This window comes from Crocodylus siamensis, chromosome 1 (genome assembly GCF_052110815.1).
Source record: "Crocodylus siamensis isolate JL-2025a chromosome 1, ASM5211081v1, whole genome shotgun sequence".
Lineage (NCBI taxonomy): Eukaryota > Metazoa > Chordata > Crocodylia > Crocodylidae > Crocodylus > Crocodylus siamensis.
The window spans coordinates 137203848-137217875 of record NC_143395.1 but is presented as its reverse complement, the minus strand read 5'-3'; the positions used below and the strand labels follow the sequence as shown (position 1 = coordinate 137217875).

At 39.3% G+C, this 14028-nt stretch overlaps 1 protein-coding gene across 3 annotated transcripts in view; it reads right to left on the bottom strand.

The window, feature by feature from the left end:
• Positions 1–2231: 2231 nt before the first annotated feature.
• ABCB10 (ATP binding cassette subfamily B member 10) overlaps positions 2232–14028 on the bottom strand; it is a 35371-nt gene continuing 23574 nt past the window's right edge. For all 3 annotated transcript variants that reach the window (XM_090043889.1, XM_090043873.1, XM_090043881.1), the window contains 6 exons: positions 10814–11023; positions 9981–10060; positions 9072–9252; positions 8291–8334; positions 6988–7022; positions 2232–6522 (listed from right to left, as the gene is read on the bottom strand). In XM_090043889.1, coding sequence (XP_089900015.1) covers positions 6231–6522; positions 6988–7022; positions 8291–8334; positions 9072–9252; positions 9981–10060; positions 10814–11023 — 842 coding nt within the window. In that variant the 3' untranslated portion in view covers positions 2232–6230. The remainder of the gene's footprint in view (positions 6523–6987; positions 7023–8290; positions 8335–9071; positions 9253–9980; positions 10061–10813; positions 11024–14028) is intronic.

Here is a 14028-nt window from a genome sequence, read left to right as displayed (position 1 = left end):
CTACGTAACGCGCAGCCACGCCCCCTTTCAGAGCAGTTAACAGCCAACCTGACAGATCATCCCACCTAGAGGAGGCGGGACTTGTGTTCCACCAATGCGGGTAGGAGGGCAGGGTCTGGTGCGCGGCCGCCGGCCTGTAGGGGCTAGGCTAGAGAGGCGCGGTTAGCTGTGGCGCATGCGCGGGGGGGGGGGGGGGGTGCTGTTAGCCGATGTAGGGTAATTACCCCATATATAGGATAATGTCAGCCTTTGTACAACGTGTAGTAAAAAATGTGCGAGCTGTACTTTTCCACCTATACTTTTTGATCAATACTTTTTCCAGAGCCTGATGAAGGGCCTTTGAGCCCAAATGCTTAAAGGATATTTTTTTTGTGATTTCCCTGTTGGTCTAATGACAGGTATCCTTATGGAACCAAGAGGGCTAGGTTTTGCATTTCTTTTTATCTCAGCCAAATGTGGCTACCAAGTACATCCACAAAATGTGCGATAATTTGAGGCAGCTCATTGATGCAGTTTAAGTAAAATCCAAGTCATTTTCAGGGAGCCTTAACCAACTTTTGGCTTTCAGCACTCTCTTATGGCTGCTGGCCTTGAAATAGATGCTTCAACTTTGATGACCCAGTTCTCACTCACTCACTGCCATGAGCACTATAAAGAAAAGAAGATGATGTATTTGCATACTGATTTGCATATTTCTTCAGTGTACAATAGCTTTTCAGCAAATACCATAATTTTGAACTCCCAATACAATAATTTCATATTTAAAACCTGGCAGTGCTGGGGGGGGACAATGGCGTGCACCTGCTCTGCTGCTGGCTTGAGCTGCGTGACGCATGGGGGGGCAGCACTGCGAGGAGAGCCCCATCCAGCATATAAACTTGGGGTTAGAACTTGCTGATGAGATTTTAAAAATACTTGCACTCTCTCACACTTTTATATCCAGGTAAGTAATACATAGGGGCCTACCCAATTCATAAATTTTACGGTTTTTGCAGAAACTGCGAATTTGGTAGGTCCTCCATAAAAAAATCCCTATCCCCACAAAACGGAAGAAAACAGCAGAGAGCCAGCAGGGGAGTAGGGAAGGTAGCTGCAAACAGAAAAGGGCAGGAAATCCTGGTGACCTGGAGCACAGCGTTGGTAGGGGCATGGGGGAGGAAACAAGGGAGAGAGGGGAATACTGACTGGGGGCTCCCTAGGAAGTCCCGCCTCTCCCTGGAGATTGACAGGTGGCCATCTGTCAATTTTGGGGAAGAGGCAGGACTTCTGGGGTCCCCTGACTGGAGGTGTGGAGAGGCCTGCCACATGCTGCTGTGAAAATGGTACCTGATGCCATGCCAGGACCATGAAATACAGAGGTAGCCTCCATGAATTAGGTAGGTCCCTAGTAATAAGCCTTGGCCACCAGGCAGTCATAAAAACATGCATCAAGTAGTACGTACAGGTTTTGACTAGATTAGGGTGCCATTGTGATTGTTTTTAAACATCTAGTAAGGTGACAGTTCCTATCTCAAAGAGCTTACAAGCTCAACGGGACTCACAACGGCACTGGAAAATCCCATTTACTTCTCTTTTATACAAGAGATGCTGATAACAACACATAGAAAAGCCAGGGACAAAGAACATGCCATGTAAGAGGGGTACCCAACCTCCCATGGTGTTCTGCAGGAGGGTTAACAGAAATCCCTTCTTAAAATGGTATTAGGCAAAAGGGGAGAGCTGAACCAAATTTCATTTTCACATCCTGAGTTTCTAACATGGATCCTGTTTAAATTATCCTTATTAGAGATTAATTGTATCCCTTGCATCTATGAGACTATTTCTGAACAAGTTTTGCCTTTGGAATAAGTCTGCTGTAGTACAGGTGAGCTTTGGGACCACATGATACAATCCTTTCTTTCCTGTTTCTAGAAGAGCCTGTTCTTGCTATGGTACCTTAAAGAGATATCAGAAGACAGCAAAAGAGAGGCTCATGTTAAAAGAATCCCAAGCTTAAAAAGGTGCTTACACTTGAAAAAAGATCTGAAGAGAACTATTTACAAGTTACACCTTTTTTTCTATATACAGTGATCAGTACACGTTGAGTTTCAGGTGCTGAAGAAGAATATGACATAAGCACCAGGGTCATTAATTCCAAAGATGCAGAATAGGGAACACATTTTTTTTTTTAAAGACAGACCTCTAAAAATTCCCATCATATTGTGAAAATAAGACAGCTCCAACATGAGATGACAGGTACAATAAATGTTTTATTTATAAAATTTTAATCCATAATAAAAAAGTTACTAAAAATACAAGCGAGAGAGCAATGCTGAAAAAAAATACAATCAGTTAATATAAACACACAAGTTTATTTTAACAGTGGGAGTTGCAATTCACTGTTCTGTACCCCCATTACATTGGTTTTTGCTTGGTTTCTTTTCCTTCATCACACTACAATGGACTCGAAGGCTGCATGAAACCAAATGGTCCTTGGTAAAACAAGTCTATCAAGATTGTCAGTGGCAAGGATGTCTTGGGGTGAGGTCTTTTGTTGGGCCAACTCTGTCCAATAAAAAGACAGCATCCTAAGACATTTTTTCTCTTTGCATAATTCCTGGACCACCATGGCTACAACTTCACTCTTACACTATCAAGTTTGGCAGAGACATACATTAACAGTTTACTAGAATCGGTCTTTATATAGGTAACCATTCAAAAGATTCCCTTTTGAACCAGAGAGAGCAATACTTCAAGTGTTTTTAAAGACATACTGTATATTTAATGGTTTCCTTAGTAGAACCAAAGTCTTCCTACCAGCCTCAGAGCTAGAACTGTGTAACTGCAGTAAAGGGTGCATCTGTACAGAACAGATCCCTATTTTGGATGTATGCAGTAAGGCACACCCAAATACAGCAGTACCTACATAAGTTGTAAGGTCTGTAGGTTATGCAGCTATCCACAGTGTCCAGCACAGCTCCCTGCAGTGGAGCATAACTGCTGTGATAGACCTTTCATTTCCAACTGAGTACATTTTTCCAAGGGTGCCTGAAGGACATAAGAATTCAAATGCCTCTGAGTCTTACTAACAGATCAGTTAGATATTTCTGAAAAATTCCCTTGTCCATCACATTTCTGGTTTGCCCCCGTGAATGTTTCCCCTCGGTTCTATCCTGAATAAGGGTCCGCTATAAACTCACATTGCTACTGTACTTGTACCTGACTGCTTAAGCTATGAATATAGGTGAAGTGCTGGACAAGCCCCTGATGAATAATTACCCATATGGAGTAATGGTTTTCCAGGTCTAGCCCATCACTGAGAAAGGGGTATGTAGAGAAAATAATTAGTAGGTAGTACTGGTTAAAAATGTCCCTTAGCAGTACTTGAGTCTTGTAGATTTGGTATTGTCTTTTGGCACAATTGTTTACAATTAAGAATGGAAAGGAGAAAATCTAAAGCCTAGATCAGGGGTTGTCAACCTGGGGGTACTTGGGAAGGCCCCAGGGGGTACGCAGCAGTGACCTGGAGAAGCAGGGGGTGGGGCCACTTTTGTTTCCGTGCTGCCGGTGCTTCCGGTTTTGCCACTGTGTACCACCGGCACTTTTGGTTTTGCCACTGCATGGGTGGCTGGACAGAACCCCACCCCACAGCCCGTAACTGGCTGCCGGGGTTCACCGACCAAAAAAAGGTTGAAAACCCCTGGCCTAGATTAATAGATATTAATTAACATCTAGAAATATTTTTAGTATTCCTTTTAAGTTTCATAAAATGGCTTAATTATTAAATTAGAAAATAAGCCACTTAAGGCTTTCAGTACTTTCTCTCTGAAATTCAAGGATGTTGAACATCCATTGACAACAAAATTCGTCTGCTGTATGCCTCATGTCCACATCCAAAGATGTTCCTGGAATGCACACTTGCACAAAAATGCTGTACCCCATTCAAGCATCAATATTTAATATTTCTGCCTGAGACAATTATGAAAATCTACCATTTGCTGACAGTGGGTTTTAGCAGTAGGTATGTTTCCCAGAACAGACAGATCTCAGGTGACCTGCGAAATATATACATTCTTATTTGACCTTGTGAATTTTCATCCCCTACACAAAGCACAGATAGTTTATATTTGAAAAGGGTTTTTTCCCTCTTTCTTTTTTAAAATGTAGAAAGAAAGAACATCAAGCCTCATCTTTCCAGCTTTACTATAGTGCTCTAACATTTGTGTCCTCATATCTTACTTGAAGGCGACAGAGTTAGATCTCTAACTACTTTAAGACAGCTTTTATCCCTACCGAATTCTACAAGGGTGCTGGGAGGGATGGAAAGGGGGAGAACACTAGTTCATGTGAGCATCTTAGTTCAATTAAGAATTCTAAACTATTAGATGAAAATTAGATCTTTTATACCTACCAGATACCCAAAGTGCATTTCAGAACCCTCTACTTTTCTATATACACCTTTGTTTGGTTCGTTCTTTGGTTAAATAATAACATCTATATTCTCCTCCAGACAAACATCCCAGGAAATGTACTGAGAATCACTATTTAAAACAAGACAATGTAAGTAGTAAAGATGCCAGCGGACAGACAGATATGGATGCAGTAAAACTCTCTCAAACTTCCCTTTCTTGAGATTGATAAAAGCTATGCCCTAGAAACCTACCCATCTACAGTACAAAATTATAAACAGTGAGAAGCCATTACTAGTCTGATTCATTCAGATCTGCACTTGTCATGGGCAAGTGGTGTCAGTCGCCATATTTGGGCACAATGTGCCCCTCTAGGAAAATTAAATAGATGACTTAAACCACTATTTATGGTCTTGTTTGTTTGGGTTTTTTTGATAAGTAAAAAGAAAATGGATTTTTCTATTGGTGGAACATTTTAAATACTGGACCACCAAATAAAAAAAGTGGGCTTCTCTAACAAATTGGAGCCTCTTCTGTACTCTCCAAGTATATTTGCATTACTTGCATAAACAAGGGCCAAAAATCAGAGAGACTTCCCCTTTTTTACTTCGATTTATTATCATCATCATCATCCACTATGTTTGGTTTTAAATTTTGTATGAACTGGTAGAATGGATAATCTTAATGTATACTATTAGCAAATATTATAAATTATAAACTATATAAATGCTATAATTATATTATGTAACAATTTTATTGTTTATTTTATTGTACTGTTTTAGCAAAACCTATTAACTAAACTACTACTACTAAATAGGTATCTTTTTGCCTAAGGGTTTGGCTCATGGGAGTTAAGAAAATGTTAAATGGTGACTACAAATCCTTCTTATCATAGTTGCTTGGCTTTCAGGTTTGGGGAACTGATCCCAAATTTCACTTCACTAATCCTCACAATTAGATCATAAAACTTCACTAATCCCCTGGTTGCCCTCACAGGTTTTCATGACTCAACAAGACCTAAATTTTTAAGAAAAAAAACAACCTGTAAGAAGAAATTTTTGCTTGCTTCTTTAGTGTACCTTGTAAAGTGACAAAAAAAAATGCAGCAATCTTTATTCCGATTCAGTTTCATTACACAAAGATGTCCTGAGGACTTCCAAAACACAGAAGGTAGGATTTTTCTGAACTGTATCTGCTAAAAATACTTTTCACATTGATTAAGCTTCCTTTGTCTTAACTGTAAAAATCATGTGTTTTAAGAACTAGTACTTTGTACCAAGCTTCAAGTAATTTTTGTCTATAAATAATTATGTTGTTGCTGACTGATCATAACTCAATTTCCAGTTCCATTTTGGAAGAAAAGCTGGGGCGGAAGTGGAAGAAAGGAAGCAGCATTACAAAAAAAGGAGATGTGAATAGTACATTTTCGATACCACTAGATGTCTCGCATTCTTTAGCTTCAAAACACCAAAAACCAAAGTAGTGATCAGTACAAAAAGTAAGAGAAGATGGTGGTGAAGTTACCAGAATGTGTAGTTTTGCATTCACTAAATCTTGAACTTGCTTGAGAACAGTCCGTTGCTATATAAGTGCATTAAAACAGCTAAAGATCCCATACTGTACAAGTTCAAATATTCTAAAGCAGAAAAGTCTATATATTGAAAACAAATCTCAGTGTTGTGGACATTTAAAAAGATACAATTATTTAAAACCTCTGAATGAAAAGAACACATTTAAGTTTCTAAAGGATAATTTTACCCTTTGAATAAAACGCAGCACTTACTTCATATATCTTGAAACATAAGTTATATTCTTTGTAGATTCCACCTCTTATAATTAACTTCATAGATATTCTGTTAAAGCATTCTTCTTTTGAGATTTTAAATTTAATGAAAAGGTTTCACTGTTCTGAAGGAAAGCTTGTTTCTTCATTAGTTTCCTGAAAAGTCCATCTGGATTTGCAAGAAGTTCCTCGCGTTTTCCACATTCAATAATTCTTCCCTGGTCAAGAACTGCAACAGAATCAGCATTCTGAATGGTGGACAGACGATGGGCAATAATTAGGACTGTTCTCCCTTCCATTAGCCGATCTAGAGCTTCCTGCACTTGATACTCATTTTCAGCATCCAAAGCACTAATTCACAGAAAAATAAGAAGGGGAAAAAAGTGTCATTCACCTCTAAAACCATCACAACCTGGTCTGTACTAGGCTACTTTCTGTAAAAGTTCCCACTACTGCTATACAACTCACACATTATGCAATACTGAACAATCACTAACCATGGTAAGAAATGGAACCCCCTGAAAACTTTGTATTAAGGTACTGACTGTCCTTTAACAAAGTGGCTTATAGAGGCTCTCCAACTGCTTAAGGATTGGAAAGTATATCGTGTTTAGTGGAGAAAAAAATGACCAAAGGTCATGCAGAATCTGTAGGAGAAGTGGAATCAGATCACCCTAATACCTAGTTGCCTGCTCCAAGTATAAGACACTGCTAAGCTTCATTATCCTCCCAGAGCAGGGGGATTGGACTCGATGATCTTTCAAGGTCTCTTCCAGCCCTTAATTTCTAAGATTCTATGATTATTTTCTTCCTTACCTTGTTGCTTCATCTAGCAGTAGGATTTTGGGATTCTGAAGAACAAAATAAAATTGGTTCAATTACAGCATTATACAAGAGATATGAATTCAGTATATGCAACTAAACTTAAGCTGACTAAAACTTCAATTTCCATGATGAAGCAAATAAACTTGCTTGAATGTAGTCTGAACTAACCCCAAAATAGGTCTGCACTTCAAAAAGAACCAACACAAAATGATTCATGTCTTTTGAATTCTACCTTCTACCAGTACAGATAAGATGCAAGAAATCACCACGATAAAAAAGTTAGACAAAATAAATTTGTCTTTTCAATGTCTTCACCTTGAAGATTTCAAAGTGTGCTGGATTGTCAATTTTGCCTTATAATTAATTATGTAGGATTTCCTGCTGAATCACCTATACTTCCTGTACAGCCACACTCCCTCCTGGCACATACAAACACAACATTTACCTTGCACTGTGGAAACAGCAGCTTCCTAGGGGACTAGAATGCATGCTGTACCTACCCATCTCCTTTCAAGATAAGATTACAAAATTGGAAAATATATAAAAGATGTAATATTCTGTGGAATGTTCACATAATGTATTCCTAAGAACTAGGCCAAATAGTCGGAATTAGCAGGATATTTTTTTAAAATCAGTAATTAAGACAACACCATACCTTCTTCTTCACCCTTCCCTTTCCCTACCACAGACTCTCCCTCCACAACCAAGGCCAACACCTTGGTTTATTAGAAGCATGTTGAGTTGCATCAAATTTGGGAACATCTCCAAAAACAATGTAAACAAACCCAGCCCTAATTAGATGAGAGACTGAAATGCAATTAGAAAGCACTATGGGATTGGTGCAGTGGCAAGTGTTGATTATATATCCAAGACTAAATAAGATATAGCCATTAGAATGAAAGTTCTCTTCCTCTGAAGAACAACCAAATCAACAGCATTCACAGGTTTATTGAAGAAAGGCTGCTTTCTGAAGATAGTCAAATTTACCTAACCTTCTTCTCCTCAAGGGAAGGTACATCTTTCTATTTCTGACCAGAAAGAGGGACTCCTCACTACCACCCCAGCCACAGAGCAAACTTTACAGAATTATTATTATTATTTTATTTTTTTAAACTAAAGTGCCCAGAAAACTACAATATTCACAGCCAAGAACCTGGCTTGAAATGGGAGAGAGATGCATGAGAAGAGTCAAGGACACAGACACTAAAGGACATTTGTACACATGATTGTGCTGCAGCACCATGTTTTTAAAAGCAAATTAAAACAAATTAGAGCTCCTTGGGCTTTGGCTTACCTTGAGCAAAGCTCGAGCAATTGCAATTCGTTGTTTCTGTCCTCCTAAGAAAAGAGGTTTTATTCAAATGAAATGTAAAACAAGAAATTTTGATTGAAATTAAAAGGTCTACACTAGGCATGACAAACATATGGCCCCATGGGCCAGTCTGGGACTAGCCACCTGCGAAGTGCCCACAGTGCCAGGTCCAGCCCGCACGTCACATACAACATGGGTGTGCAGGGCAGCATGGGGCATGTGCTGCCTACAGCACTGCAGGCAGCACAAGGGATTAGTCCTGGGCATCACATGCAGCCCACTCACTAGACCCCGTGCAACACTGGGTCCAGCCCATATAACATGGACAAAGCACACCTTGTGCCAGCCCCATATGCCACATGCACAGCAAACCCCAGAGCCAGTCCGGATTGGGCCATGCTGGAGCCAGTACACAGGCCAGCCCAGCGGGGCACTACATGGAGCGCATATTCCATGGCAGCCCCCTAGGCTACTTGTAGTACACACGGTGCCAGATCTGGCCCACATGCCATATGCAGTGAATGGAGCCAGTCCAGAGATCTGCATGCTGATACAATTCCATGGGCTGCACGTTTGATACCCCTGGTCTAGACCGATAGGAACTAAGCTATGTGAATCATAGAAGTTATGGCAGGGATACACAGGGTAGAAAAAAAATAATCGAGTGTCAGGGGCAACTAGTACTCAGACAAAAGCTGACCAATAACAGTCACATTTTGTTCTACCAAGTCTTTTTTAAAAAAAATATATAGCAAAGTTATACCTGAAAGTAAAACACCTTTTTCTCCAACTACAGTGTCATATCCTTTTGGAAAGTCTCTGATAAAATTAGCAGCATTAGCTACTTCAGCAACCCTCTGGATTTCTTCAGCAGTTACAGCAGAAGGATTCTCTGCACCATAGGCAATATTTTCAGCAATAGAACAGGAGAACAGAATTGGTTCCTGATAAATTCAAAAGCATAGCTAATGTGGTATTACCTACAGTACATGCATTTTCTTAATAACTCTCAAGCAAAAAAAAATCCCATTTATGAAGTTAAGCATTCAGTTGACTTTATATACAAGTAAAAGCTACAGCAAACAGGAGAGCAACACATTCTTAATTCAACAACCTGCTGTGAACTAAGTAGAGTGCAAACCACATAGATATGAATGAACCAGATTCTACTGTACCAATTATGAAGACTCTGTAAAAATAATGTACAACTACCAAATTGTTTGGGTGACTCATCTTTAAAGGAGCAGCTGAATGTCTCCTTTGTTCATGTCTGAATGGTTCATCTTTGAAATCCTTTTTTCCATTATGAATGACTAAGATTTACATGGAAAACAAATCAAAGCTGTTTGTGTTCTGAATTCTTATCGCGTACCTTCCAATCAGTACACTGCACAACGGGAGTTTCACCAACAGACACTCTTTCAAAAACTACTTGCTTATGCAACATACATTTATAGGACACACACACAACGGGAGTTTCACCAACAGACACTCTTTCAAAAACTACTTGCTTATGCAACATACATTTATAGGGGACACCCCCCCCTTGGGACTAGTTTTGAACACAACATAATAGCAAATAATTAAGGCTTGAGTGGGGAGAGACTATATTGTAAAAGTAGGCAGTGATAGTTGATTATTCATTCATACAAACGTTTCCTTCTTTCCTTACCTGACTCACTGTTCCAATTTTAGTTCTGAACCACAGTGGGTTTAGTTGACGGATATCAAAGCCATCAACAGTGATGGCACCTGAAATTAAAGAAAAACACTAAGTTGAGCATCATTTAAGGTTGTTTACACAAAGGCAAAAAGAATAGGCGAGGAACATAGATCTAAGTTTTGAAGGGGGCACATAAGAGCTATGCTGTCCATCTCTAGACATAGCACCAAGGTGGTATTCTTTATAGGATGTTCATCTATTCATTCCTTATTTACAAGCTTTACAACACCTGTTTAAACACCTGAAGCAAGACTATCTTCATCTGTACAGCATGAAGAGCAAAATGTGCATGGAGCCTCCCTCTTGCATTATAGCCATTTACACTATCTATCCCTCTGTTACCCAGAGCACAAGGGATGATGCAGGATAATACCATGGCCAATACTAGTTTCTTGAGTGGGTGGAGGAGGAACAAAGTTACTTCATAAACATAGGCATTTTTTTTTATTTAAAGTGCAAGGATCATTCCTTCCCCTCTCTGAACTGGTTGCCCTCCTCACAAGTTCCTACAGAGCTTAGTTTTTTAAATAAACACACTTCAGCAGCTCCAAATCAAAGTGATTTTTTACATAGGAGGAGTCATAACTTGGTAGATGTGCTACTAAAACAGACATCATTCACCAGGCACTCTCCTCCAAAAAAATAGAAACACTGCATATGTTTAACATTCAGGTAGGACCTTAACTTAAAATTCTTGCATTAAACCACTTGTTATTCCCAAAGCACGCATTAAGTGCAGAATAATAACTCCTAGTGACAGCAACATTAAAATACAAACATACCCGAGATGGGATCATACAGCCTCAGCAAAAGTGATACAATAGTTGATTTGCCTGAGCCACTTGGGCCAACCACTGCCATGACAGAGCCAGCTGGAATGGAAAGACTGAAGTCTTGAAAAACTGACACTTCTGGACGTGCCGGATAAGCAAAATGGATCTTTCTGAATTCCAAAGCCCCTCTGAAATGGTCTTCATCCAACACAACACCAGCTGGTCAATAAACAAAGAATGACAATACAGAGAAAAAAATCTTAGTGACAGCAAAAATACAAACTGACGGCTTAGATGCCTGTATAATAACAGGCAATGTCAAATTAAGGAACAAAATATTAAGTTTGCAGCAATCCCAAGTGCAGCATCTATTTTGCAAAATTATAATGGTTCTGCACCATATTTAATATGTGACCTAAGGCTCTCAGCATAAAATATTCCAACTATATCACTTCATGCCAATCTCATCTCGCAGGGATGTGGCTGCAGGCTAAAGCATAGAGTTTTACACAATGTTTTGCTACTACTTCCATATCATTTTTTAACCTTTTATCATAGGTCAGGATGTATCTAAATATTATCATCATCATCATCTAACAACAAGTCTTCTTGAATGCAGCCTCAAACCAGCTTATACGTAAGTGATTCAGTAGGTATCGCAGCAATAGGGAGAGTTTAGAACCTAGTGATACTGGGTGCGTCTACATGAGATGGTATGTTGCCACAGCAATGACCTAGGTCACAGTAGATCATTGCTACAGAGACGTAGTTTTAGCAGGCATGAACCATGATGCGTATACTACTGTGCAGTAGTGTCAGAAACGACCCAAGTGCTGTCAGGACTGCATAATAACATCAGGTACTTAAGCAAGTGCTAAACGACCGCGCAGTAGTAACAACTGCAGTGTGGCACAGGTGTAGACATGCCTAGTGACTACTGAGGGAGATGCTGCTTTCCCTGAACTAGATACATTTTTAATTGTTACAACAAAGTGCAACCCACTACTACAAGGCAAGTCATTTTGTAAGACAGTGCAACAGGAAAATCCAAGTGACAGACCTAGAGACTCAAGTCCATGTACTAGATACAGCAAGGTAAATGGTGTATACCCCTCATTCACTGCCCTTTCAATGTGCCTCAGCCCTTTTCTGTGACACTCTCCACTCTTTGGTCAAAAGCAGCACAGTCTGTTCTAAGCTTTGCTTCTGAGCTAAAGCAGTCACTTGAACTCAACTGTTTTGACACTTTTTTGAAATCAGGTTTCTAATGGCCATTCCCAGATTTATAAAGTGAAAAAAAAAAGTAAGTTCTAACAGAGGTGTCAAATGTAGTCTGTAGGCCAGATCCAGCCTGAGAGGCTCCTGGAGGGGCTAGGAACCTGGCACTGAAGTGAATAGCAAAAGCCTTAACCCCTGCGGCTCCTTATCTCAACAGTGGTTCATGCACCCATGGAGGTCAATGCCATCATTGTTGCTTGCTCCAGACAAGAGTTCAGATCCTGCTTGGAGGGAGCCCCAATTCAGTTCTGATTAAACCTGGGGGGCTAAGTGAGTGTGAGACTTTTGATTTATAAAATAAGACAATCAAGCATCATTCTTTGGCAAAAACTTATTTTGCAAACTTAAAACTCAGGTTTTTACTGGAAAAAGTTACTGTCTTTTGAAGCACAGCATTACATTTGAAGAACAAGAATTAAAAGAAAATTAACATTAGACAAAGTTGTAATACGTATGGCTCAAGGAAGACAATTTTTCAGGTCCCAATAGGTCATATGAAAACTCTAAATCCATAGATTAGGCCTTATTTTTTAAATAAAAAGATATGTATTAGTGATCCACAAGTTATTTGAGCAACAATGTTGAAGGAACTGTCCATAAGTGCACTGAAAGTACCTTAATATAATTATACATTTCATACATGTAACAGATGCATAGAATAAACTTAGTACAGTTATGGTATTTAGTGTATTCAAAGGAGACTAGGCAGCAGACAAGTATAACAATTAGCATTCATCTCCAGGAAGTTCAACAAATTTAATGTCTGAAAAATTCCATTTTTGATTCTCCTCAAATTCCTCCCCTTTTCTTAGGCTCTTATCTTTATTTACTTCTAGTGTAGTAAACTGCTATTACTATGTCAACAGTGGAAGAGTATGGATACAAAACTGCTTAAAATGTAAAGCCGTTGAGGTACTGATTTAAAATCTTAACCTAGCATAGAAATATTATGTGCATGCTGAAAAAAACATATTTACTCTGCACTATCTTCATACACTTTCCCATTATTCCAGATATTAAGTAGAATATTCTAATGCCCATCACAAAAAATTGCACTATTGTTTCAGCTAGTACATGAAGTCTGATGCAAAAAGTCTTTCCTCCCAAGTATTACTGCAAAAATATATCAAATGGAATTTTGTATGCAACTTCATTTCCCTTTTGGGTTCTAGATCTGTAGAAGAATACTGTGACTGGATCTTGATATCTATATGGTATCAAGAAAAGAAAAGAAAACTGGGACGAGTAAAAGTGAGAATCAAGTAATACAGCAAGTAGACATTTCATGAGAACTTGTGAAAAGGGAAATATTTTTGTTGGCTTTATTATTGTTCTAAAATAACCTCTGAAATGTTGGAGGAAGACCTGTGTTCTCCTCTAAAGTTGTTTTGTATTGAAAGATATTTAAAAAAAAAACAAAACAAAAAAAAAACAAAAAACTTATGAGGACAGGCTGAGGGAACTGGACTTTAATTTGGAGAAGAGAAGACTGAGGGAGTCTGATAGCAGAGTACCTGGAGGGAGGTTCAAAAGAAGATGGAAGTGGTGGCAGATGACAGAACAAGGAGCAATGGTCTCAGATTGCAGCAAGGGAAGTTTAGGTTAGATATTAGGAAGAATTCTCTCACTAGGACGGTAAAAAAGCACTGGAATAAGTTACCCAAGGAGGCTGTGGAATCTCCATCCTTGGAGGTTTTTAAGACCCAGATAAACAAAGCCTTGGCTGGAATGATCTAGTTGGGGATGGTCCTGCTTTAAGCAGGGGGGTTGACCTAGGTGACCTCTTGAGGTCCCTTCAAACCCCAGTTTTCTATGATTCTATGAAAACATAAAGGCATTCTATCAGTACACAAACTAGAACTCTGCCTGAAAAGTTACATCTGCTTTGTAACTCCCCAAAGGCTGACTGCTGGAGGTCACAACAGTAGCCAACTGTTGGTTACCTC